The following is a 25,146-nucleotide window of genomic DNA, read 5'->3' on the forward strand; positions in this document are numbered from 1 at the left end:
CCTTGATTTCTATTTGCTATCTTGATATATCATGTTTCAGAAATTCCCAGCTGTAATTGCCCCAAACAGTCATTTTTGTGAGAATATTAAAAATAAACTGTATGGATTTGGGAAGGATGACATGAGCCATTAGGCAAAAAGAGAGTTAAAGACTAATAAAGATTAATGTGATTTCATTTCCATAAAATGTGTGAGCTTATTGTAAGGGGAAAAATAATCTGGAAGTATATATACAAAGTGTTAAGAAGAAGCAAAGTCCATTGTAATTATAAACCACAATCAAACCAGCAAATAAAACACTGCCTGAAATTTCCTGCAAGGTCAGTGTCACAACTGCTTCGGAAGGAGGTGGCTCTGTTCCCTAGATACAGTTGGGAAAAGTTTAGGTCGAAAGATTAGCCAAAAGGAAAAGAGTGCTCTTATCAAAAGATACATATAGGGTCATGGATCTGGGTTGATTTCCCAAACAACGAATCTGCTAAATGACCCTATTCAGCAACCTTAGCTGTTTCTTCAAAGTATTTAGGTTTAGTTGGCTAGTTTTCATTTAACATTGTAACTGCATCTTAAGGAAAGTCATTTCATCTCCGATTCACTTAGTCCTATGTCTGCGGCAAGTGGAGACAGATGGAGGGGCAGACTGCAGAGAGCCCACAGGGGGACAGCTTCGGTTTATAATGTTGTCTGTGAGGACGTGCCCAGGTGATCACATAACAACAGACACAGAAATCTGCAATAAGATGGGGTCCTGAAGTGTCTCCAGCAGCCACTGCATTCATTGAGAAAACCACCCCAAAGAATTGGCTCTGCATTTTCTTAAGCAGAGGTAAATTTTGTTGAAAGAGGAAATAACATATTGAATGTCATTACTTCCAACAAATTTAAAATGAGTGGTTAATAACTGTAAGAACTTGCCAGCCAGATTTTCTAAACTCAGAGTTGAATTATTATTAGTAATATTTTTTTTAAACTAACAGCCCGAATCTGCCTGTCCTTTGATGGATCCCAGATAAAGGTGTGGCCAGCAAAGCGCCCGTCACAGTGGGGTGTGACAGTCATGGCATCATCCCTCCCCACAACACATGCTGCCCATCACCACTCCTGCTGTTGCCACCAACCTTCAAGTTTCCCTTTGTCACCTTTCCCCTTGCCACCACCACCTGCTACTACCTGTCTTGCATCTCACCCTCCAAGGCTGAGTCAGGTCCACCGAGGGGAGCTTGGGGAAGCACATTTTGGAAGGCAGGAGAAGGACGTTCTCATTCCGCATTCAGAATCCCATATCTGGGAGCACGGGAACTCCTACTTCTGACGCTGAATAACTCCTACTTCTGACTTCTTAATAAGTTCTGCAAACATGGTTAGAAAGTTAGGCCTGTGGTCTGAAGGTCCTGCCACTGTTGATTCTACAATGAATGGAAACCCAAGTGGAGTAAGAGACCTCTTGCACAAGCAGTAAGGGGTCTCAAAAAGCATGGAGCAGTGGGACAGGAGCTCCCTCCTCCAGGGCCGGCATTTCTGTGTAGGGATTGCTGACTGTACTACACTCCACTGTCCGGTCTTAATGGGATTTTTTGATATATGCTGAAATTTACTTTCTCTTAGGTATCCAAAGGATAATACTAAGAAAAACTATGGACCAGAGAGTTGTTTCATGAAGCATAACCCGAAACATGTCTTGAGTTGAATGTACTTGAAGTCATTTTCTCTAAGACAGTCACAGCATTGTCATTTTCAGTTCAACATATTTCTTGATTGTGGTGGTTTCCAAACATCAGCAGGCATGGGATTGATCTGAAGGGCTGGATCTCACTCACAGAGGTTCTGAATCTCTAGGTTTGGGGAGTGGCCAAGAATTTGCACTTCTAACAACTTGCTAGTTGCTGCCAATGCTGCTGATCTGGAGATCATGCTTGGAGAACCACTGATCTATGAATTATTATTATTTTTATTCATTGAAGAACTACCCTACAGTACAAAGGGTCAAATTTTGTATAAAATGAATGAATCAATTGCTCACCTTAAAAACAAAGGGTTCACAATGTTGGCTTAGTCAACAAATACTTTTCAACTTTCAATGCTAAATATTCTTGAAAAACAACTGCAAGGGGAAAGTGGATGTTTTTCTTGTACATGATGTCACTGCAACAAAAATTAAATTTAAAAATTGAAGGAAGAGACTTACTTGATCACAGAGACTATAAGCCATTCGAGACAGTTCATTTACACTGATAAAAATTTTGAAGAGATTAGAGAAAGAATTGGTTCTTATAAATCGATGTATGAAAAAAACATCATTTGCCAGAATGATCACCGCACGCCGGGTGCCAGGGGCTTCGATGATTTGCTCCGGCTAAGATCTACATGTGGAACACCAGCTACAATCGGAGTCGCCACTGGATTAAACTTACACGCAATCATTCTTCGAGGTTTATCTGCCTTCCTTACAGGCCAAATAGATGAGTTCAACAGGGATGTGGTAGGTATCATAACCCCTGTCTCTTCCACCCCTGTGTCTTTGATGCTGACATTCATTTCTGCCATTCCCCCAGGAAAGTGGCATTACTTTGTATTTCTATTGTAATAAGGAAGGACTTCTACTTGGCTCTTCCTACCAGAGTAGCCCTCACTCCATAGGTTAGAGAGCCAATTGGGGATTTGCCAGTGGCCAAATATTTTACATTCAAGAGCTAGCTAAATAAACACATGGTGGACTCATAGACCTACTGGCCCTTTCGTCATTTAAACAAGACAAAACTCCATGGATCACCTGACCATTAAAAGCCCCCCCCCCCGCAACTTTAACTTTTGGACCACAGTGGTATTTTGGGCCCCTAGAAATGAGTGTCAGTTCAGAGTCAATGTATATCAATTTCTAAGAAGTAAAGGCAAATGGCTGTAAGTCCTTGAAGGAATAGCTGGAGGGTGATTTAAAGAATATCCTTGAGGCAGTGTTGCAGAGTTCTTTCTCAAGCGGGAGGGAACCCAGTTTCCCCTTCAGTCATGGAGCTCCAGGTCTCTGAGCAGCTTAAGTATGAAAACGATAAGAAGCCTTGGCTCTCCATGATGATAACACAAGTCAGGATTTTGGACCCCAGATCTGGATTTTTTCCTGTTCTACAAATCCAGTAACATTTTTGTAGGATGTTCATGCATTTTGTTCCTAGAGACACCATGATCAGTTTGCCATATCCACAGATTCTTGTGGATCAAAATATTCTGGTAATTCTTTATCCCTGTTGCCCATTACAATAAACTACACTCATCTTGTCTCTGTTTATTAAGTGCTTTCACTTGGCCTCTACTAGTCTGAAATTTGCATGCCATCCCCATTAAAATAAGGGAGCCTACCATACTGGCAAAATCTCTTGACCTCATACCTGGCCTATAGAAGACAGCAATCAGAAAGCTTTTCAAGGGAGCTAGTGCTCTCCGCACTGGGGTATTTGTCAATGCCTTAGGGAAGGGATCAATTGGTGGGAAATAGGTGGGCAAATCAGTCATGAAAAATTCACTCCAACATCTCTATCTCCCAATGTCTTTGAATTCCTCTACATTATGGCACAGAAATCCTGGTATCTCAATCTCATTGAATATAAACCACTAGAGAGTCCAAGTTTCAGTCAACCAATCACATACACCTTTAAAGCCACTTTCGGCTGTACAAATTAACACATTAAATCTAAACTATCCGGTAAGTACACCTCCATAGAATTGGGACCCAGCTTTCTGAATAGAAAATGCCACTCGGCTAGTGCTGACATCCGAGGCTCTAGGGCCAAGAAGCTCTGGGGAGCCTCCATAAAAGCCCAAGGGGATGGATTCAGAGAACATCCAGGGTTGTGAGCACATGGAGCTTTGGGGAGAGGGTGTGCTCTGAGAGAGCGTGGAAACTCCCTGCCCTTTCACGAGACCATCTGCCTGTCCCTGAGTTACATCCTTTTCTAATAAACTGGTGATCTAGTACACAAAACCAAAACCCCAAAACCTCTGGGGAGGAAGCACTCTCTGGCTGGTGCTGGTCATTTTTAAAAATTAACATTCATTAGTTTCAGGTGAACAACATAATGATTTACTATGTATAGATATTGCGAAATAATCACAATAATTCTACTTACCATCCATCACCATACATAGTTAGAGAATGTTTCTTTTCTTCTTGTGATGAGAACTTTAAAGATTTACTCTCTTGGCATCTTTCAAATACACCATACGATGCTGGTATTTCTGAAGGGGCCCATGAGGCTGGTCTGGGTGTATTGGGGGGGAATCTCCTGGAAATTGGAATTGTTACTGCCAGGATGATGAAATCTCCTGGAGTGACAGTGATAGTAAGAGCAAGCAAAATAGGACATAGTAATTTCTTTCTCCTTGCTCCTACCTTGCAATCTCCCTCCAGTGCCCCAGGAGCCAGAGCCTAACATGGAGCCACCTGGCAAAGGAAAAATATACATAGTAGAGTCTCAGCTAAAGCAGGGTGTCTAAGGGTGGTTTGGAGCTTAATTATCAGCAGTTTTCTTTTCTTTTCTCAGACTAAAATAACTTCATTGTTTTAAATGTCTCTTTCCATGCTGAAATACATTAATGGTTGAAATAATATGCAATCTACTAAGTTTTAAATGTAATACCTATACTACATAAATCTAGGAGTTATCCACATGTGGAAATACTGTGTATATAAGAATTATATTAAACACATCATTAGTTAAATAAGATCTAATCTAAGAAGAGAGAAATCAAAATGACTTAACAGGGAAAAGCAGAGTCAGATGTTCTTTTGTGGTTGTGGGTGTCCAGGGCCCAGCTGCCGTGAAGCTGCCATGGTCAAGCCTGCAGAGGACCCCAGGCCCTAGAGCTCAACATAGTTTTCGTGACTGACTATATATGACCTGGTCGTTGAAAGGACGAAATGATACCATGTATATTAAATACCAAGAATCATACCTGGTCCATCATAAGTGTTCAATAATCCTTAACACTTGGGGGCACCTGGGTGGCTTAGTTGGTTGAACTTCCGACTTGTGATTTCAACTCAGTGGAGATCTCATGGGTCGTGGGATTAAGCCCTGAGTCAGGCTCCGTGCTCAGTAGGGAGTCTGTTTGGGACTCTCTCCTTCGACCTCTCTCCCCACTCATGTGTGCTTTTTCTCTCTTTCTGGCTCTCAAATAAATAAATAAATAAATCTAAAAAAATAATCCTTAACACTTCTTTTCTGATCTCAATTAAGTACACAGGTTTTCCCCCCCTTCATTCTGTTGATGCAATGTATTACAATGATTGATTTTTGAATGTTGAACCATCCTTGCATTCCAAGAATAAATCCCACTTGGTCATAGCATATAATCCTTTCAATATGCTATTGAGTTTGGTTTGTTAGGCTTTTAAAAATCTCTATTTACCATATAGACAGAGTTTGAGCTTTTGGAGGGAGAAGCTAAATCAAGGTGCCCTCGGAAATTTAACTAGAGAATTTCCTGAACTGTCTGCTCTGAAAGTCATTCCAGTTTTGCTTTTGTGGATTAGTTTCATAAAGGTGATCTCTCTGCTCTGCTCTGTTCCCAGTCATTCTTTTAACTGAAAGTGGATGAAGCTAAAGACAAACGAGAAACGTAAACTGAGTGATTGAGAAGAAGAATTTTGAGAGCCTAGCTTTTTCTAAATGCCAGGGACTGTTTCAGCAGTTAACTCAGGGATTAAGAGCATGAAAAGAATGTCAGGTTGGCTGAGCAGAATTTTGATGATTAAAGAGAAAAGCTGGCTTCCCTGGATCTTTGCTGTATCTCATTGGGAAAGGGGACAGATGACTCCAACTGCACCATCACTCCATCCTGGCTGCTCAGGGACATGCTTAAGAAGGTACCTGAAGGGGCCACCGGCTTGCTTTCCCATCTGGAAATGAAGTTGAAGATTACAGGCCTTATCTTGTAGCAGGGGGGAGAGATTTTCCGTGGGGAACAAAGTCCCCTGGTCTCCCAGGAGCACTTGGGATTAACTTGGAGTAGGGTTTACAAAGTTTCCCATGAGAAAAGCCACTTGGGGCTCTTAGACTTCCTTGGAAATTTTGGTTCTGTTGGTCTGAGTAAAGAACTCAGATTTTGCCTTTTTAAAAAGTGGCCCTGGTGATCTTTATCATCAGGAAAGTTTGGGAAGCCTTGCCTAGGGCAAGAGGGCAAATGTTTTCCTGGACCTTCTGCTCAATATTGGCAAAGGGAGCTAATATAATATTTAACCACCAAAGAGAGACATCTGTTTGGATAAGACCTGAGCTGGAAAGGAAAAAAGGGCTACAGTTACTGATCTGCAAAGGAAGAAATTCATGGGGCCACTTTGCAATTCCATAGTTATGAATGACAGATAATGTCTTTGAAGACCAAGCTTTCTTCTCTGAATTAGCTTGGGTTTGGTTGCAAAAAACAGCAGCCTTGAAAACATAGCTGTTGACTTCACCTTGGAGATCAGGGGCTGTGCTGCCACCATTGAGGAAGGGTCCGAAGTGGGTGTCCCCTAGATGTCAGGTCACACCTGATGCTCATTCAACCTTTGCCAATGATGTGGCATGTTTCCTAAGCTGTCCTTGCTCACCCCCAGCTGGAACCATTCCCCACATGCTGAAAGCAAAAGACACAGGGGCTGGCCATAAGACAGCAGCACCTCAGAGCTCAGTGAGAGGTGTGGGAGGTAAAGTGTCATCCCAGCTCAAGATCCTGATGTGGGAAGGATGCACACACAGTCAAGAAATGGGTGTCTGCTTATTTCCCACGAGCCGACTCAGCAGGAAAAGTGAGCACTGGACAGGTACATCAAGGGCCCCCGTTCCACCAGAGGCCCCTGAGGTGGCTCCACCGTCTCTACAATCCTGGTTTTGGTAGGATGCAAACAGCTTGAGAAGAGTGCCTTTAGCATCTAGGAAAGCACCTGCTAGCACATGAGGATAGGCTCAAATACTTTTTGAATGAGTGAATGAATGTGAATGAGAGAGAGCTAATCACTGAATTGCAAAACAGAAACCTCCAATTGTTGACAGTGTATGAGAAAACTTCAAGCTTCGTTTCTCAGACCTTTATTCTTCTAAACAAAGTTCAGGCCTCTGCGTGTCATACCCTGTTAACCACAGAGGCCCAAAGTTCTTCCATAACTAATCGGAGCCTGTGATTGTTCCGCTCAGCTCTCAGGAGCCCTCACACTCCCTTCCCCTGCAGGAAGCGGGGTGACCACGGGCCGACGATGGAGCAGGGCAGCAGCCGCTTGGAGGACTTCCCTCTCAACGTGTTTTCCGTCACTCCTTACACACCCAGCGCCTCTGACATCCAGGTGTCCGATGATGACAAGGCAGGGGCCACCTTGCTCTTCTCAGGCATCTTCCTGGGACTGGTGGGGATCACGTTCACCATCATGGGCTGGATCAAATACCAAGGTGTCTCCCACTTTGAATGGACTCAGCTCCTTGGGCCCATCCTGCTGTCTGTCGGGGTGACATTCATCCTGATTGCCGTGTGCAAGTTCAAAATGCTCTCCTGCCAGGTGTGCAAGGAAAGTGAGGAAAGGGTCCTGGATTCGGAGCAGACGGCAGGAGGACAATCATTTGTTTTCACTGGTATCAACCAACCCATCACCTTCCATGGGGCCACTGTGGTGCAGTATATCCCTCCTCCTTACAGTTCTCAAGAGCCCCTTGGGATGAACACGGCCTACCTGCAGCCAGTGGTGAACCCCTGTGGTCTCATACCACCTGGAGGGGTGGTGACCGCCACGCCAAGCCCTCCTCAGTACTACACCATCTATCCTCCAGAGAACACTGCATTTGTTGGTGACCCAGACTACCCTTCCTTCGTGGCCAGTGGAAATGACAGGTACGTTGTGTGGAGTGAGGACACTCCCCTTCCAGCTGTCACAGTCGTGGCCCATGACTTTGTCTGGTATGTAAGGAAGGTGCTGGGAGAAGGCAAGTGTCTGTGTGGACTGTTGCCAGGATGGCAGTGCTGGTTCTGAGACAGGCAGTGTAGACTGTAACCGGTCTGTGTTTTCTGCTCCCATTTCAGATCCAGCCCTGATGCTGACCAGCTAGAAGAGACACAGCTGGGAGACGAGGACTCCACCTGCTTCTCTCCTCCCCCCTATGAGGAAATATATTCCCTCCCTCGCTAGACTGATGCTGAGGGCACAGCATTCAAGTCATTATTGCTGACAAATGAGGTGTTAGGTGCTGTGACCTTCAGAGGTTAGACAGCAGAGCAGCCCACGCAGCCTGAAAGATACTATTTGAGGGGGATAGGATGGGGGTGTGGAGGGAGGGGAAATGGGAAAGAAAATATCTTAGATGGGTAAAAATTAGGCAGGGGTGGGGAAATTTCCTTCTGGTACAGCTGGACATCCCCTGCATATGGTTCATGGGCAGGAAATTCACTTGGTCCACAACCCACCCCTTTCCTACGGGAAGGCACTGGCGTCTCAATTTTAACTCCAGCAGCCAAGGGGAAAATCACTGCTGCTGTGACGCTGGGAGTTTCCATGGCAGTGAGGGGGGGGGGGCGGCAGGGAGAAGGGAAGAGAAAATAGTCTCCATTGGAGATTTCCTAGTACTTATTCTCAGTCCCCCGGAGGGGGTTTGCAGATTCCCAAACAACACGGTTGCCATCCAGTGTCCCTTGAGAACTCTGAGTATCCTGAAGGCTGCAAAACATTTTTTTAGTGGAATAAAACAAAATAATGTCTCCTGTTTAAAAAAAGGATTAGATACCTGGCTACAAAATAAACTAATAACCATACAAAATAAATATGATAGGACAATGATGTCAATAAATCCTTACGTGATCACTGGGTCCCAGTGACTCTTGGCAAGGCTAAAACTTGGTTTGCCCACCCAGGCTGGGATCTGTGTTGGACAGGAGCTACCTGGGTCCAGTGACCAACAGAACATGGGGACTTCTCTAAGCACCTGTCGATGAGTTCTGCTGAATTAGACAAAAAGAGCCTCGTGTCAATACCTGGAAAATCATGAATCACGGAGACGATCTTTATGGTCAAGACATGCTCACCTTCTTTATAAAAGAAGTTGGTGCCCTTAATCCCTCTGAAACTGAACTGTATAATAAACAACCACAACAGATCGAAGACTTAAGAAGAGACAGTTATAACTGTCGGGTTTTAAAAGAAAATATTTTCCTTATTTTCCTGCCACTTGAGATAAGGGAGGCTCATCCCTTATCTTCCCTAAGGGGAAGATAGGTTTTAGCAATTCCTTAAAATTTTGGTACCATGTGTATATAGGGAGTGATTTTAATTAATTTTTATCAAATCATCTAGTTTTTCAAGAATATGATTAAAATATGCTTGGCATATTGTTGTGATTTGTATTATATCTTAGGAACAGAACCTTTTATAAGAGAATTCATTTTGATGTGTGATGATAGAAGGTGATGGAAAAATAGGATTCTGTTTACAGAAGCAATATTCATGAAATATTGGATTCCTGGCTGAGGGCCAGCAGTTCTGGGGAGGAAGTGTGGTGACAGAGACACAGCCGAGCCTCACCAGCACCATGCCCACTGGCAACAATGCCCTGCGTGCCTGCCTCCCTGACCCCTTTCCCTGCTCATCCTCACTCTCCCCACAACTTTAGATTCCTGGATTTGGGTTATGATAAGCATTGAGGGAAGCTCAAACTGGAAAAATATGTTAGGAGAGGGTGTCCACATGTGGCAGCAGGGCAGGAAGAATTTCTCCCAGGGATGCCAGGAGTCCCACATGCAGGGAAGTGGCCTTGGGGAGTCTTTAGCTCTGGACTGCAGAATGATTCAGCACCAACTGTCCCTGTTCCAAGGGAGAAAAAGGGCTAACACAGAGATAATTGATGCCTCCCAAACTGTGCATCAGAGCTTCGAGAGCTCAAGGTGGGTGGCTGGCCTGCAATAGTCGGGGGGTGGGAGGGGTATGTGTTCATTCATTCAGCATTTAGTTATGGGGTATCCACTCTGTGGCCAGACATGGGCCATCACATGGGTATATAACAGTGGAACAACCAACCACAGAAGAGCAGAGCTTCTGCTCTGCCCTCACAGAGCTTCTAGTCTGGGGGAGGCAGGGAGACAGATCTGATCAGATACCCTCTGACATCCATGAAGGGTCCTGTAGCTTCAGGAGGGATTTGGACTGGTCAGGAGGGTCATGGGGGCTTGCTTGAGGAAGTGAAGTCAAGGCCCTTGACTTGCATAACCCCAGGGAGCACTGTTCACACTGGGTAGCCATGCGACTGGTGTCTCTTGACCTCTGAGGACTGTGCTGGGAGCTGAAGGAACAGTAGCTGGTACCCAGTCAAAGAGAAGGAGGGAGATGGCTGGCAACCCCTCCTAGCATCAGGGGGTGCCTTGCGGGCTGTGTAAACCGTACCACCCCACTGTGGCCGCGCTCAAACAGAGCCACCTTCTGCTACCCGAGACTCCCATCCCCTTGCTCTCTGGCTTCTAGACACCATGCTCTCCATCTTTATCCGGGGGTTGCAGGCACCAGCATGATGGGAAGCCCACTTCATGGCTTGTGGATTCCAACACCAGATTTTTCCTTGGTCTCTGACCAGCAAGGACACACTCCTGGCCAAGTTTCCAGATTGTCAACCAGAAATTTGCCTTTTATCATTCTTTCTCTCAGTGTCTTATCAGGGATGAACAGAGGACTGACCTGGGGATAGTGAATTAGAGTCTGTCTGGTCCTGGCTGTGCTATCCACCCTGAGATTACCAGTGGGGGAAGTGGTCCCAGCTTTGGTCACATGCTCAAAATTTCAGTGCCCAGGCCAGAACCCGAGGGGCCTGGTCAGCCTTGTTGAACAATTTAGGCTGTGTCTGCAGAGCAACTGGAAAGCCACTGAAAGGCCTTTAATGAGGAGGGAGCTGTGATCTGATTGTGGGCAAGACCTAGAGTCACATAGGGGTAATACTGACCTCGCTGGCAAAGCTCAGACCTAAGTGACCACACCACCAGGGAACATCCTTCTCCACCACCCTCAGCCTTCAGTGGGGTGCTGTGTGCGGGCATGTTCCCACCGTCTATATAGAATTCAAAAGCAAGCTAGAAGGTCTTATTAATCAAAGGAGACGGGCTTCTTAAGAATGTAATGTTGTCTGGAAACATCTCCCAGGAGCTGACTGGGGCTGGGCCTTTTGGCTGGAGAGAGGGATGACAGCTGAGGATCTTGACAGGGCAGGACAGGGATTATTGAGGCCTGAGAGGTGAGGCCCGGCCACCAAGGGGAAGACATTTTCACAAAGCTCTTAGGACGTCTTCTTTCTGCCCTTGGGCCAACAGAGGGACAGATCCCCTGAGCAGTGTGGGTCTGCTGCGTTCACATCCTCCTGCAGAACTCTGGGAGGTGTTTTGCAGAGGTGGGGTGCTTCCCGGAGACCACGGTCCTTCTCCCTTCGCTCCACTGTGCCAGACACGAGTCTAAGCTTCACTTGCACTCAGTGGCTCTCGACTACATAATCAGCCCTTTCAGTGTTCTCCCCCACTTATTTGGCAGAAGGTAGGGGTACAGCATAAAAATAAAGCTCTCGTTTGTGAAGAGCTGGCTGTGGGTGTCTGTTTTCAGCTTCTGACCTCTGGGGCGCCTCATTGGCCTTGTTCGCTGCTGGATCCCTGGAGCAGGGATGGCTGAAGCCCCACACACCCCCCCCCCCATGGCTGGTGTTGCTCCCCCAAACAGAAGCTCCTCATAGGAACCGTGGGGTAGACTTCTTACCAACAAAGAAAACTTCCTGTCTGGTTCTCAGTAGTGTCCCTGCCTGTCAAGGTCACCAGGGCACTGTCTGCTGACTGCAACTCACACCACTCGGCCTCATGCAGACCCCTCCGCACAACCAGCACCCGGCTCCTGTTGAACAACAAAGCGGAAATAAAGAAATTATCTATCAGATAGGTGATTCAGGACCACTCCAGTGCAACTTAGCTGTTCTGGTGTTTTCTACAACATGAAAAATCTCAAATCCTAGAGATAATAGTACATCAAACACTGTGTGGCCATCACCAACCTCAACTCATGGCCAATCCTGTTTCATTTATACCCCTGCCCACAATCCCCCAACTGGATTTTTATTATTTTTTTCAGGGTTTTTCATCTTTTTATTTTTTTAAATCTCTTTTTTCTTTTTTTAAATGGAGATATAATTGACATACAACATTTTGTTAGTTTCAATTGTTCCATATAATGATTTGATATTTGTATCGTCCAACTGGATTTTTAAAAAGCAAATCATGTCATCCTAAAATATTTCATTGCGTATCTTTAAAAGATAAAGACTCAAAAAAAATCACACCGTTATTATGTCTAAAAAAATTTATACTTAATATTATCAAATATCTAGTCAGTGTTCTATTTACCCCAGTTTTCTCTATTTTATTTTTACCTCTTCATTTTGCTTGAGTCAGGATCCAAATGATATTCACTTTTTGCTAAATGCATACTAAATTTCTAGTTATATTATACTATATTTTGGGAGGCAGACAGTTGGCAAATTATTAATTATACATTCATTATTCATTGTTATTATTAAATTTCACTTTCCAAGCAAAAATGTTTTTCAAGATTTTTCACTTTGTATCTCCTTCTCTGTCAGTTCCCTGAAACTCCAGGACTTCCCTGGAATTAGAAACTTATTTTTTCTGATTTTAGCACATTACTAGAGACTTTCCTAAACATGGGCCTAGAAGAAATATATACATGAAAACAAAAGGAGATCTTTAAGTGAGTGTTTAGTTGAGAAATATCTGTTGCAGAATAGTTTCAAGAGTATCTGAAAACTCTGACAACCTTTAGCATTTTTGACTTGGTAGAAAAAAGAGTTCTTTCCTCTAGAGATCATAAAAACTCCTTTGAACATTTCAGAAGTGGGAACCAGAGTCTCCTCTTTAAGAATTAATAAGCAGGGGCACCTGGGTGGCTCAGCTGGTTAAGCCTCCAACTCTTGATTTTGGTTCAGATCATGAGCTCAGGGTCCTGGGATGGAGCCCCAAGTTGGGCTCCACTTTCAGCAGGGAGTCTGCTTGAGATTCTCTCTCTCTCTCTCCTCCTCTTCCCCTCCCCCCGCTCACCCTCTCTCTCTCTCTAAAATAAATAAATAAATCCTCAAAATAAATCAATAAGTAAATAACGGGCAAAGCCTCTTACTGAACATTAAAATATTACCTGGTACAATTTAATTCACAGAGGTTATTGATTGTGGACCTCTCGCCAATGAGTTCCCAATTCTCCCCAAATTAAAAATGAATATATTTTCTGGACATGCCTACAACTCTTCCTTTTAAGGTGGTTAAGTATAAGTGTGTGTGTGCGTGTGTGTTCACCTATACCCTCCTAGAATGTGATTTATGGATTTCTTGCCCATTTACTACCTGTAAATCATCAAGAGTTTTATGTCCCAAGCAGTCAGCAGTTGGTTATAAAATCAGCAGAGAGCTATGCTAAATAAACCTTTCCTGGATTGCTCTTAAGAATTGATGACAAATCAGAAAGTGAAGACAACTCCATGGGAATGATTCTCACCTGCCTCTGGGATACCACAAAGGGCTCAGATACAGGAATTTTATTTGTCTTGAGCTTTTTTAAGAAGATTAATAACCAGATGAACTGGGAAGGAGATCAGTTTTCTGGGTTCCAGAAGCTTTCTTCTGAAACAAAGAATTTGTCCTCCGGCACAAAACTTACACTTGTGTAAATCATAGACACAACTATGTGTGCTGGACTCTGCTGATACACAAGGGGCTGAAAATGAAGCTTATGTAAGAAGTTAGCGATCTTCCTGCTGGAATCCTCACATTTATTAGCTTAAAGAAATAAATTTAAAAAAGGAATATGTGTGTGTATACACTTTTTTAATATATATGTTTTGATGAATACGTAAGAACTGGTAATCATTTCTGACGCAGGGGATGGGAGACTTTAGTCCATGCTAATTATAAATTTTTTTTTACCATGTAAATTTACTACCTGTTCATAAAATTATTTTTAGAATAGAGGAAGAAGAGAAAGAAATGATCTCTCTCCACGTGTTTTATTGTTAACATCATCTTCTTGAGTCCTGAGGTAAATAATGTTCATTGTCACCGCTGCTTATATATCCCACGGATAAACACACAAGACACATAGATGCAAATACGGTTGTATACAGACATGTGGACACGAGTACCTTGTAAATGAACAACACTTTTACATGGACACACACACACAAGGGCTCGGGGGAGAGAAGCCTCGCTCACCCTGTGTGTGCACACACATCCGTGTTGTTGCTGAAGTCCTCTGCGGGCTACTGTTCAATGTTAGGTAAACACTGACCAATGTCAGCGGCGCAGCAGCCCACGGAGGGCGTCATGAGTCAGATACCACAGGCTCTTTCTTTGATCATTTTCTCAACCCAGCCTCCACCTTCACACCTTGAAAAACTGCTCACCACAGCAGCAATTCACTTACCTCTGTACCTTCGGGGGTGAAACGGAGAGTAACCTAAGTTACCTGATTCCTCATCGGAAGGAGCTACGGGATTAACTGCGCACCATTTCCTCCTCTTCCCTCTCTGGATGGGTGTGCAAGGACGTGAGTGCCTGCAGCAGCCACCCCCCCCCTCTTTCCCTCTGGGGCCCTCCCGCTATCCAGCTTCCTTCTGGGCCTCTGGGGCCGGCCTGATCCCACTTCAGCCAGGAAGGACGCCCTGATCCCTCAACAGTCTGAGCAGGAGCCACGAAAACATGTTTGGAATTTCTCAGAAGGCAAATAGACTACGAAGGGAAAACAAAAAGCTCTGTCTACAAAGCTCCAAAGAGAACAGGTTCAGACTAGAGTGTGTCTGCCTCTCATTCAGACTCACCTTCGGGGGTCACCTTTCTGGTCCCCTGCTCAGCTGACCCCCTGACCCACCTCCCGGCTTACTCTGTGGTTCTCGAAGGCCTGTGGCAGGAGGCACCACAGCTACTTCGATTTGTGCATTTGGCAGACATCTTCTCAAACCTGAACAAAGTGAGTTTGTCACTTCAAGGGAAGTAACTGACAGTGTTTGTGGCCCACAATAACATTCAACATTTCAAGTGAAAATGAGAATTTCTGAAAAACTTTTATTTGTCATCATGAGCTTGACAACTTCTCCAAAAGTGGACTTTAGTTGTAAGATCAAAGTGGTATTTAAAAATGTGATTTAAAAAAATATTATATAATGAGATATGTCAACATTTGAAAGGTCTGAATAACTCACTGAATGAATATTTTCCACATGTGCACTAGATGATATCACAAAATCATGTGCATGTACAACACGCGTTCAACATACTACATGAACCCATGGGTTTTCATGTAACGGAGTATACAATATTCATTGATATGATTTCAGATTTCACATTGCAACTAGCCTTTAAGAAACTGCCATGTGAGTTTTGGTGTAATATCAAAGAATAATACCTACGGTTATCTCCAAAGCTTTAAAAATACTTCTATATTTTCCAACTTACACATCTGTGCAAAACCAGGTTCTCTTCATATAGCTCAACCAAAACAACACATTGCAACAGATTCAATGGAGAAGGAGATATGAGAATCTGGCTGTCCTCTGTTAAGTTAGATATTTTTTTAAAATTTGCAAAATTGGAAAGAAATACCACTCTTCGCACCTTTTTTTTCTACGTTGGAAAAAAATATGTTATTTAAAACGTAAACTGCATATAATTGTAATTTTTATTTATTTTTTACTTTCTCTATTTTTTTTTTAAAGTTTGTTTGTTTTAAGCAATCTCCACACCCAACATGGGGCTTGAACTCATGATTCTAAGATGAATCAAGAGTTGCATGCTCTTCCAACTGAGCCAGCCAGGTGCCCCTATAATTTTTATTTTATTTTATTTTTTTAAAGATTTTACCTATTTATTTGATAGAGAGAGAGAGTGAGAGAGAGAGAGAAAAGGAGCAGGGGGAGGGGGAGGGCGAGAGGGAGAAGCAGACTCCCTACTGGGATGATGATCAGAGCCGAAGGCTTAACCAACTGAGCCACCCAGGTGCCCCTGTAATTTTTATTTTTATGTTTTAATTTTTTTGAAGGTCCTGGAGCTATTTTAATATTTTTCAGCTTTATGGAGGTATAACTGACAAGTAAAATTATAAGATTTTAAACTGTACAATGTGATGACTTGATATAGATAATGTAATTTTTTAATGAATAAACAAATAAATATTTAATCTTTTTTGGTTTTCATTTCTAATATGGTAAGTACTAATAGATACCACATAAAAAAATTCTTTGGGTTCCTCAATATATTTCAAGGGAATAAATGACTTCCAAAAGCCGAAGTGTTGAGAATGGCTAGCCTATATGATTAGGGGCAGAGAAGAAGGAGTGGCAATGAGCCGACCTGAAACACTACATTTCCCAGCCTCCTTTGCAGCTAAGTTTGAGCATGTAATTCAGTTCTGGCCAACTGGATGTAAGAAGAAGTTTGGGAACGGGGCTTTCAGAAAGACTCCTTGGAAAACAGATAGCTAGGGGAATTCCTTTTTTGACTTTCTGCTTTTCCTCATTCTGAAATACTACAACTTATATGTAGTCACAGAACACCCAGCAGCCAGCTCGGACCATGAGGTGACCTTGAGAATAGAAGCTACTTGTTACACAGATGCAGCAGAAAGACAGAAAAGGTTGAGTCCTCAATGACTGTGATGTTGCCTGATTGTCTACTCCAGACTTCTTTTAAATGAAAGAGAAGAAAAGTTTTAAATCTTGTTTAAGCCACCATTATTTTGATTTTTCTGTTACATTTAGAGAAACCTGTTTCCTTTAAGTGTGACAGTGTGTTAAGATTAGCCACAAAGGGTCTATCTTTACATGGATTATATAACTATTTCTTATGTATTTTTAAGATTGGGTTTCACTCCCATGCCAACCATGGTATCAAGGTACAACACTGAGAAAACATTATTCAGGGTTAGCATTACAGGCACTCAGAAACTCGTTCAACTCTTTAATTAACAAACTTTCAGGAGGCTCATGCTATTGGCAGGCAGAGAGCCAGGCACTGGGTATACATACCCTCAGAGCCCTCGTGGTCCATGGAGGGAGCCACCTCATGGCTCTGCTGTGGGCCCCACGGTAAGAGAATAGACTATTCTCAGTATATAGAGAGAAGCAGTTGATGTATTGACAAATCTCATTTCCATGACTAGCCACGTCAGTTACTGAATGCTTTCTCAGGCTACACTATCAATATAGTAACTGGCCTGATTTGAACATACAGTTGCAGAAGGCCAACAAACCTTGTCCATGGAACCACCTGTTACTAAAATCTTCTAAGCAAAGGTAACTTTCTGTGGAAGCTTAGAGCAGTCTTCTCCCTCCTGTAACACAAAGTCTATTACCATTTACTGGGAACATCCTAGGTGAGGACTGGGTGAAGGAGAGATGTACAAAAGCTTACTCATGAAGGCTGGCAGATTCCAGAAGGGGCAGCATCTCCAGAGTAACCAGGTTTCTCTCAGGCTGCTTGGGTTTGGGGTGGGCTCAGGCCAGACCTGATCACTGCGCAGCCTGCTGGCGATTAAACACGATGACACTGTTGATCAAGAACGACAACGTCTGCAGAGTTGTGATTAGTAAGGCATATGCTTCCCTGACAGGGAAAGTAGGCTCAAGTATAAGCCCAGGTGGGATGCCGCTTATTAGCTAAGTGACTTTAGGCAGGTTGCTTAACCTTGCTGAGCACAAGAAATTGTTATGTACGTTTTCTCAAATAATGCTGTTCACTCTAGCAGGTGGACAAAGAGGCCAAAACGTGCTTACATACATTGGAGAAATGATTTTTCTATTAATTTTCCCCTACCATAATCCATCACTTGGAATTAGATTTGTTTTCATAGCACTAAAGACCCCAAATAACATTAACTCAAACAGGAGAAGTTTCTCTCTTCCCTATAAAAAGCCCAGACGTAGGTAGGCTGATTCCTATCATTGGTGGCCTCGATGCCTATCTTCCTGCCATTTTTATTCGGCACCTTGCTTTCCTCTTCCAAGCCATCTCATGTCCAAGGTGACTGTGGAAGCTTAGCATTATGCCCCCATTCTAGAAGGTAGAAGGAAGGAGAAAAAGAAAAGAAAAAGAACACACCTCACACCTGATTCTATTCTCTTAAAGAAAGCCCTCCTGGAAGCTCCATGTTATACTTCCACTTCTGCCTCACCGACCAGAGTTTGGTCCTGTGGCTTCAACAAGCTGCCAAAGCATTCTGGGAAACAGAGTTGGTTTTTGTTACTGCTGTTCTTTTGCAAAGGGAGGAGAGTAGAATGGATGCTGGGGAGGGACTAGAAGCCTCTTCCACACTTGGTCCTCTCTCTCTCACTCAGTCTAGATTCAACTATCTGCTCAAGAATGTGGAACTTTTCAGAAAATATTTGTTTGGAATCCCTCTGCTGAACCAAAAATATTAACTTTGAAGTGCCAAGTCTAAATACACATGCGAGATGCAAGGTTTCAGCCAAAGAAGCTTGCCTTGTAATTTTAGAACGACAGATGTTTGCATCAGCAGGAAGCATCAATAAATTACAGAGCATCTAACTTGTAAAACAGGCAAGCTTTTGACTGAACCATGACACCAAGAACTTGCTGTGTTACATATTTGTCTCATTTCTCTGGGTTTTTGTGGGATTTTCAGTGTCCCCCATCTTCACATTTGAAGGACATTAGTTGTTAGGGAAACAGTGACATTAAATTCACATAGCAGGATTAAATGATACTGACATATTCAAAACAAACTGCATTCATTCCAGAAGCTGGGATTCAATAACTTGAATTGTTCAGCATTTAACTTGTTCCTTGAGTTTGGGGTGGGGAGGGAGGGGGAGAGTATAGGAAGCCAGACACCTTTGGGAGCTGCCATAACTTCTTTGAGGCATTAGAGCTATATTTAGTGCAATTAAGTTGCTAATTCAGTAAAAACTACTACAGTTCCCTTGTGGCCTGAGAGAGTAAAATGCAGCTGCTAACAGTGGCTGATTTACAACCTAGGCACCAGGGGAAATAAGCCAGATTCTTCTGAGCGCCTAAATCACTCAGTCAGGAGATCAAAACAGCATGCTTACCCTGGGCAGAGCACCAGAGTTATGCAGCCTCCAAAACCGGGTTTGACAAACTCCCCATTTTCAGCAGGATTAGACCCCTGCCTCTCCCTCACCCTTCAGAAGGATGCAGGAAGTATAAGAGAGCCTTCAAAGGCTCAGAGGTCAGTACCTATACTCTCTTCAACCTCAATCCCAACCCAAGGGAAACTGTGACTCAAAAGGCAGAGAAGTATATACTTAGTCTGTGATCTCTCCTACTAGCAAGTTCAGGTCATTGAAGATGACATATGTGTACGGGCAGGGCCAATTTGAAGGGCTAAGACATTGTACACCACACATTCCCCCAGTGGACACCATTCACAGCATAGTCTAATTCAGTGGTTCTCAAACATGGCTGCCTATTAAAGCCACCTGAACAGCCTGAAAAATCCCAATGCCCAGACTGCATCTCAAACCAATTAAATCAGACTCTCTAGAGGAGGGACCAAGATGTCTATAATGTTTAAAGTCTCCCAAGTGACTCCAATGTGCAACCAAGTTTAAGAACCGATGGTCTGACTCACATCGACTTTGATGTGAATGGTGCCCCCTGCAGCTATACTGGGGATAACCAACACAGACTGAAGTCACAGCCCTGGGTGGCAGTGGAGAAGCAAAAACGTGGCAGAGGACAGTAGAGAGATGAGTATGCCTTCCCGAAAGAAAGAAAGAAAGAAAGAAAGAAAGAAAGAAAGAAAGAAAGAAAGAAACGAGAGAGAGAGAGAGAGTGAAAGAAAAAGAAAGAAAAGAAAAGAAAGGGAAAGAAAAAGAACTGAAAAGGAAATCTGGAAATTGGGCCCCAAACCAGCAATCTGTGCCTAGGGTCAAAAATGAAGGCATCGTATAATTTGGGGTTTCTGAAAGGCTTACACGATCCTCAATTTTACTTCTAATCTGCCCCTGATCCTGAGCTTCCTTTCTTGGGTATTTTCTAAGATTTGTGTTTTATGTAATTAAAACAGCAACTCCCACTCAAGTCTCCCGTCAGAGTTCACAAAGCACTTCTTCAATTCCATCACTCCAACCAGGGCACGCAGCTCGTCCAGACGTGGTCCCGGACTGTGGGGGCTGAGCCGCCTTCCCTCTCAGACCCAGATATCATTAGAAGCAAAGGACTGGTTTTCCATGAGCTTCTACACAGAGCTTTTCATTTATGTTGTCTGCTGGGAATTTTTTTTCTTTTCATTTTCTTCTTTTTCAATTTCTACGCAAAGACTGAGAGGCTAGAGTTTGCGGGTGAAACCAGCACTTGTGATGTAGCGTCCTCCTTGCCAAACTTCTCCCTCGAGCTGGGGCCTCAGGTCAGAGGGCCCCACTGACCCCTCCCTGCCACCAAAAGGCCCCATGTTTGGCACAAGGGAAACACTCAGTGGCACTTAGAACATGTGCATATAGGTGAATAATGCAGGGGCAAACCATGCAAGGAGAAGAAGGTTCTGGGTGCTGAGAGAAGAGTACGTCCCACAAGAAGTACTAAATAGTTGTAAATCTGGCTGAGGCTTCTCCCGGCCTCCATCTCCCCTCAGCCTTGTGAAAGGCGCCTCCTACACTGTCCCGATGAACGAGCATGCAGTCCAGGACCTTGGTGGCCCTCCCGCTCCCCTGCGGTCACTAGGTCTCTGGTCCACATGCGGAAGAGCAGAGCAGTCAAGGGCTGACTCCCGTAGTCCCATGATTTGGCTCCTTACTGGCTCAGTAACTTTGAGTATTTCTCCGAAAACCGTCATACGTCTGCCCCCTTTATCTGTTGAGTGGAACAGTCTGGGCCTCTGTGTTCCTTAGCACGTGCCTGGAGCCTTGGTAGGAGCTTCATAAAGTGAGGCAATGGTATTCTCGTACAGGCTCCGGTCTAAGATTTCATTGCCTTCCCCAGGGAAGACCAGCATAGGGAACCTGGTCACCCTCCAGCTACCCCACCCCCACCCCTGACCGGATGGGGGCTCTGTCACCAGACCACAGTGTGTGTTTTGTGGAGCTAGTGATAACAGAACCCTGTGAGCAGAGCACGGCAAACTTTGAGGTTGTGCTTCCATCTTGTACTTTAAGGACATGGAGTGGTGTTTCAAAAAGTAGGTTCTGGAGTCAGAATGGGTTCATCTCACTCCATCATTCTGTTATGATCTTTGGCAAGTTCTTGCCTTCCCTAAGGCTCAGTTTCCACATCTGTGAGGCGGAAGCAACACTATTATTCAGGTCAAACACACGGCTTATTGAGAGAGCCAAGGGATATAATGTCTGCACATAGCCAGCGCATGATAAAAATGATGCTACTGGGAAGTCTTCTCTATGCCCCCGTCCCCATGAGCGAGGCCTACGGCTCTCTTTGGCCCCATGGCTTCCCACGGCAGTTCATGCCAACCTCAGGCCTGCTCAACCCCAAGCACTCCCAGAAAGCCCCATTTTCCGGGAGTTCCCAACCAAAGTGTCCCCACCTCACAGAAATTCCTTATGTCAAAGAGCGTTCTTGCTTCCTAGGGCGATCATCACTCAAGAAAATCTTTCAACAGTGGATCACTTATCTCTTCTTTCCTATTACTCCTGTGGGCAGACCATGTCCTGTTGCAGCAGGGTTAACAGCTTTATTCCAAGACACTCGTGCCATTAAAATGGACACTTTCTCCCAAGTGTGCCACCCCATGGCCTGCCAGGCTGCTCCCCGGCAAACATGGAGGGGTGCCTGCCCGAACTGGCAACTCCTATGCCTAATAATAACTTGCACCCTGGGTGATGAACTATTTTGTGTTTGTTCATGGCCCGAGTCCCACCCACATCAACTTGACATCACTGTTTCCATAGTAAATAATAATCTTCAAATGGAATACAGCAGGAGCTGAAAGCCCCACAAAATGCAGCCAAATGAGACAAACATGTTCCTTACACAATGGATACAATGGTGTGGTATGGCCGCAAGCCTATGTATTTATGTTCCAGATGACTTCCATATCTCAACCCCTGGTTCTTCCATTCAACAAGGAATGGGGAGGACTTGCAACTATGAAAACAATACACCACAACCTCACAGATCCTATGGGAGCAGATATTTATACAGAGAGACATGACTCACGTTAACTGTTAAGACTTACTCATGCAAGCCCGCATCTGGAGCATGTGTTAATCCTCAACATTTCAAAGTAAGTATTTGGACTTGAGTTCTCTACAGCATTTAAAACAGACCCTGGAATCCTGCTTTCATTCACTCACTGTCTGGAGCCCTCACTTAGGACCCAGGATAAGTTCTTTTCACAACTGCTGAGATCTTCAAGCTCAGGTGTTGAATGCAAGCTCCTTCAGGGCAGGGCCCTGTCTTGTAACAGATACCTTGATTTCCCAGAACCCAGCACAGGGTCTTACACACAGAAGTAGGGTTCTATGTTTACTGATGGACAGAATGACAGAGTACTGCCCAAAGGAGAAGACAATCCTTACGACAGGTAATATCTGAATACATTTAAGGGCATGTAGTTCCTGGACATTGTAAAAAGACATTAACTCATCCTTACCTTCCTGTCTCAAAGCATGGTCCGTGGATCAGCAGCGTGACATCACCTAGAGGTTGTTAGAAACGGAGAATCTTAGGAACAGACCTCCTGAGTCAGAACCCTCATTTAAACAAGATCTCTTGGTCCTTCACATACATACTAAATTTTGAGAAGCCCTAGTGGGTCTACACCACCTTCATGTCTGTTCATGTAAGGGTCTGGTGTGTGTGGCGGGGGGAAGAGAGAGAAGCCAGTAATAACATTCACTGAGTTCAAAAAGAGCCTAGGAGGTAGGCACTATCATTATTCTATTTCACCAGCTAGCAAGGTGTGGAGATAGAATCAAACCTACAGAGTGCACACTCATAAACCACTATGTTATATACCCCAGGAACTGTAGAAATCTTGTTAATCCAGCAATACCTTGGAAGGATTCCAACTTACAGCCAGGAAGCAGCTTCCTACGTGAAGCATTTACATATTGAAAGGACCTAGGGCAGCCTATATTCCATACCTTACGTAACACATGCTTATTGTAGAACAATGAGAAAATACAGATAAGCAAAAAGAAGTAAAAACCACCCAATAATGACAGCATAGTTAAGATTTTAATAAATATTCTTCCATATATCATTGTTTTAATATTTATAAGTACCTGTATGCAGATGTGTATATTCATACTTTTTTAAAGATTTATTTATTTATTTGAGAGAGAACGAAAAAGAGAGAAAACAGCAGGGGAAGGGCCAGAGGGAGAGAGAGACAAGCAAACTTCCTGCTGAGCAGGGAGCCCAATGTGGGGCTCGATCCCAGGACCCTGAGATCATGACCTGAGCTGAAATCAAACTGGATGCCTAACTGACTGAGCCACCGAGGTGCCCCTATTCATACATGTTTTTAACAAAAAAAGGAATCATGGTTTCCATACTATTGTGTGAATTTCCCTATTTTAAAATACCTTTAGAAGTTTAGATCTCTCCATCTTTCACCATCTCCCCTTCTCTGTACGTGTTCTTAATTCCCACCCATCCTTGAAGGATTAGCTCAAGATTCACCTCCTCCAAGAAGCCTCCCTTGACCACCCAGCCCATGGGCTGCAGTGATGCTTAGCTGACACTGCCGGCCTGGCCACATCTGCCTGTGTGTGAGTGTAACCCTCATTCCTGGGCCACCCCAGCTCAGAATAGGGTCTGAATGATATTCACAGGACACTGACCTTCAGCTTCTGCTCATGGCAATGCTGCAGACACAACAAGTTTCTTCCTCCAGGTTCAAGGGCTCTCTCGAACGTCTCACACAAGTGTCCTATTTATCCTCTGCCGTGACCCAGTGTGTCTGTCCTCCCCATGCCGGCTGTTCCCTGCTCCCTGAACTAACTTGTTCACTGTGTTCACCTACCCTCTCCTGGCCACAGTGGACAGTCAGCTCCTAGCTGGGTTGGATTAGAATTAACAAATGAAATTGCCAATATTCTGTTTTTGATCTACCTCCCTGGCATTTCCATGAGGTTCACCCATATGCTCCCACTCTTGCATTGGATGTGACCACTCCTCTGCTGAGCTCTGACAGCTGTTCCAAGTACCTGGAGCAGACTCTTCCCACCTGCCTCATGCTCCATCACTAGGGTGCAAAGCAGAGCAAGCTCTCCTCTTGGCTTCCCTCACGTTCCTGGGGGACCAGGTCTTTCACTGAAGCTGGTCTTTCTCTCAGGTAATAGTATCTTCTGCTGTAGAGGCTGCCCCAGTGCCTTTGGGTGAGCTGGACGGGAAGACAAGCTGAGTGACCTGCACCGGGCAGTGCTCTTCACTCACTGCACACCTATAAGCCTGGCCTGGCTGGGGCACCACAGGGGTGGAGCCCATCCATGGTCACTGTCTGGGAGGTTAAGGGTGCCTGCTTCCCTGCTGCGTGGCGTCACCATCTCCCCCATGAAGCTACTGCCCCCTGGCCTCTCTCATGCCCGAACACCCCGCATCTCTCATGGGTGTCAGCTCACACTTTGCTCTGGGGTCCTTGTTGTAATTAGCCTCCTCTTTCTCCCCATTTGCTGGGTAAGTGAGCGTGAGGGCACACTGACGGGCTCACCCGGGCTTTGAATTCCAGCTCCAGCACTGGCTAGCTTGCGTCAATTTCTCTGGCCTCTCAGTGTCTCATTTTTCTTATCCATTGAAAGGAGGTAATAAGAGCTCCTGCTCCATTGGGCAGTTCTGAGAGTTAAACAGAATCACCTGTGAGAGAGGCTTAGAGCGGTGCCCAGAACACCGCGAGCACCTAAGCCTAGGGCGAAGACACTGACATGTCTTCCCCTGAGCACTTGGTGCCTGACACGCCGCGGTGGGTGGTTAAGGCTACCTGTGAGAACTGGAGGCCGCTGCCCTGTGCCCATTAGAGAGAACGCGCACTGCCGTGAGGGAGAGTGAGCGCGTGGGGGCATGCGGGAAGGAGTCTGCGTCCCAGGGTCTCCTAGGGTCTCCTAGCCCCTGCTCATACCCATCACACCAGACCTATCATCTCCGGGGCACATTTCCATCCAGCACCCACAAACACCTAAC

General features: G+C 44.6%; 1 protein-coding gene and 2 long non-coding RNA genes across 4 annotated transcripts in view; 1 reads left to right on the forward strand and 2 right to left on the reverse strand.

The window, feature by feature from the left end:
* The window catches only part of LOC113255226 (uncharacterized), a 28,068-nt gene extending 25,938 nt beyond the window's left edge, over positions 1-2,130 (reverse strand). The window contains exons 1-2 of the long non-coding RNA XR_008957630.1: positions 2,021-2,130; positions 1,187-1,349 (exon numbers count right to left, since the gene is read on the reverse strand). This is a non-coding gene — a long non-coding RNA (uncharacterized LOC113255226). The remainder of the gene's footprint in view (positions 1-1,186; positions 1,350-2,020) is intronic.
* A 4,987-nt stretch (positions 2,131-7,117) lies between these two features.
* On the forward strand, positions 7,118-8,390 carry TMEM174 (transmembrane protein 174). Its single transcript, XM_026498803.4, has 2 exons — positions 7,118-7,851; positions 8,041-8,390. Exons 1-2 carry the CDS (start codon positions 7,226-7,228, stop codon positions 8,144-8,146), a joined length of 732 nt encoding a protein of 243 aa, XP_026354588.3. The 5' UTR covers positions 7,118-7,225; the 3' UTR covers positions 8,147-8,390.
* Positions 8,391-8,956: 566 nt separating this feature from the next.
* The window catches only part of LOC123001064 (uncharacterized), a 40,007-nt gene continuing 23,817 nt past the window's right edge, over positions 8,957-25,146 (reverse strand). The window contains exons 4-6 of one of the 2 annotated variants that reach the window (XR_008957579.1): positions 22,616-22,661; positions 17,440-17,574; positions 8,957-11,866 (exon numbers count right to left, since the gene is read on the reverse strand). This is a non-coding gene — a long non-coding RNA (uncharacterized LOC123001064). The remainder of the gene's footprint in view (positions 11,867-17,439; positions 17,575-22,615; positions 22,662-25,146) is intronic. The other variant, XR_006409590.3, reaches the window with a different exon arrangement.

Source organism: Ursus arctos, unplaced genomic scaffold (assembly GCF_023065955.2).
Source record: "Ursus arctos isolate Adak ecotype North America unplaced genomic scaffold, UrsArc2.0 scaffold_5, whole genome shotgun sequence".
NCBI lineage: Eukaryota > Metazoa > Chordata > Mammalia > Carnivora > Ursidae > Ursus > Ursus arctos.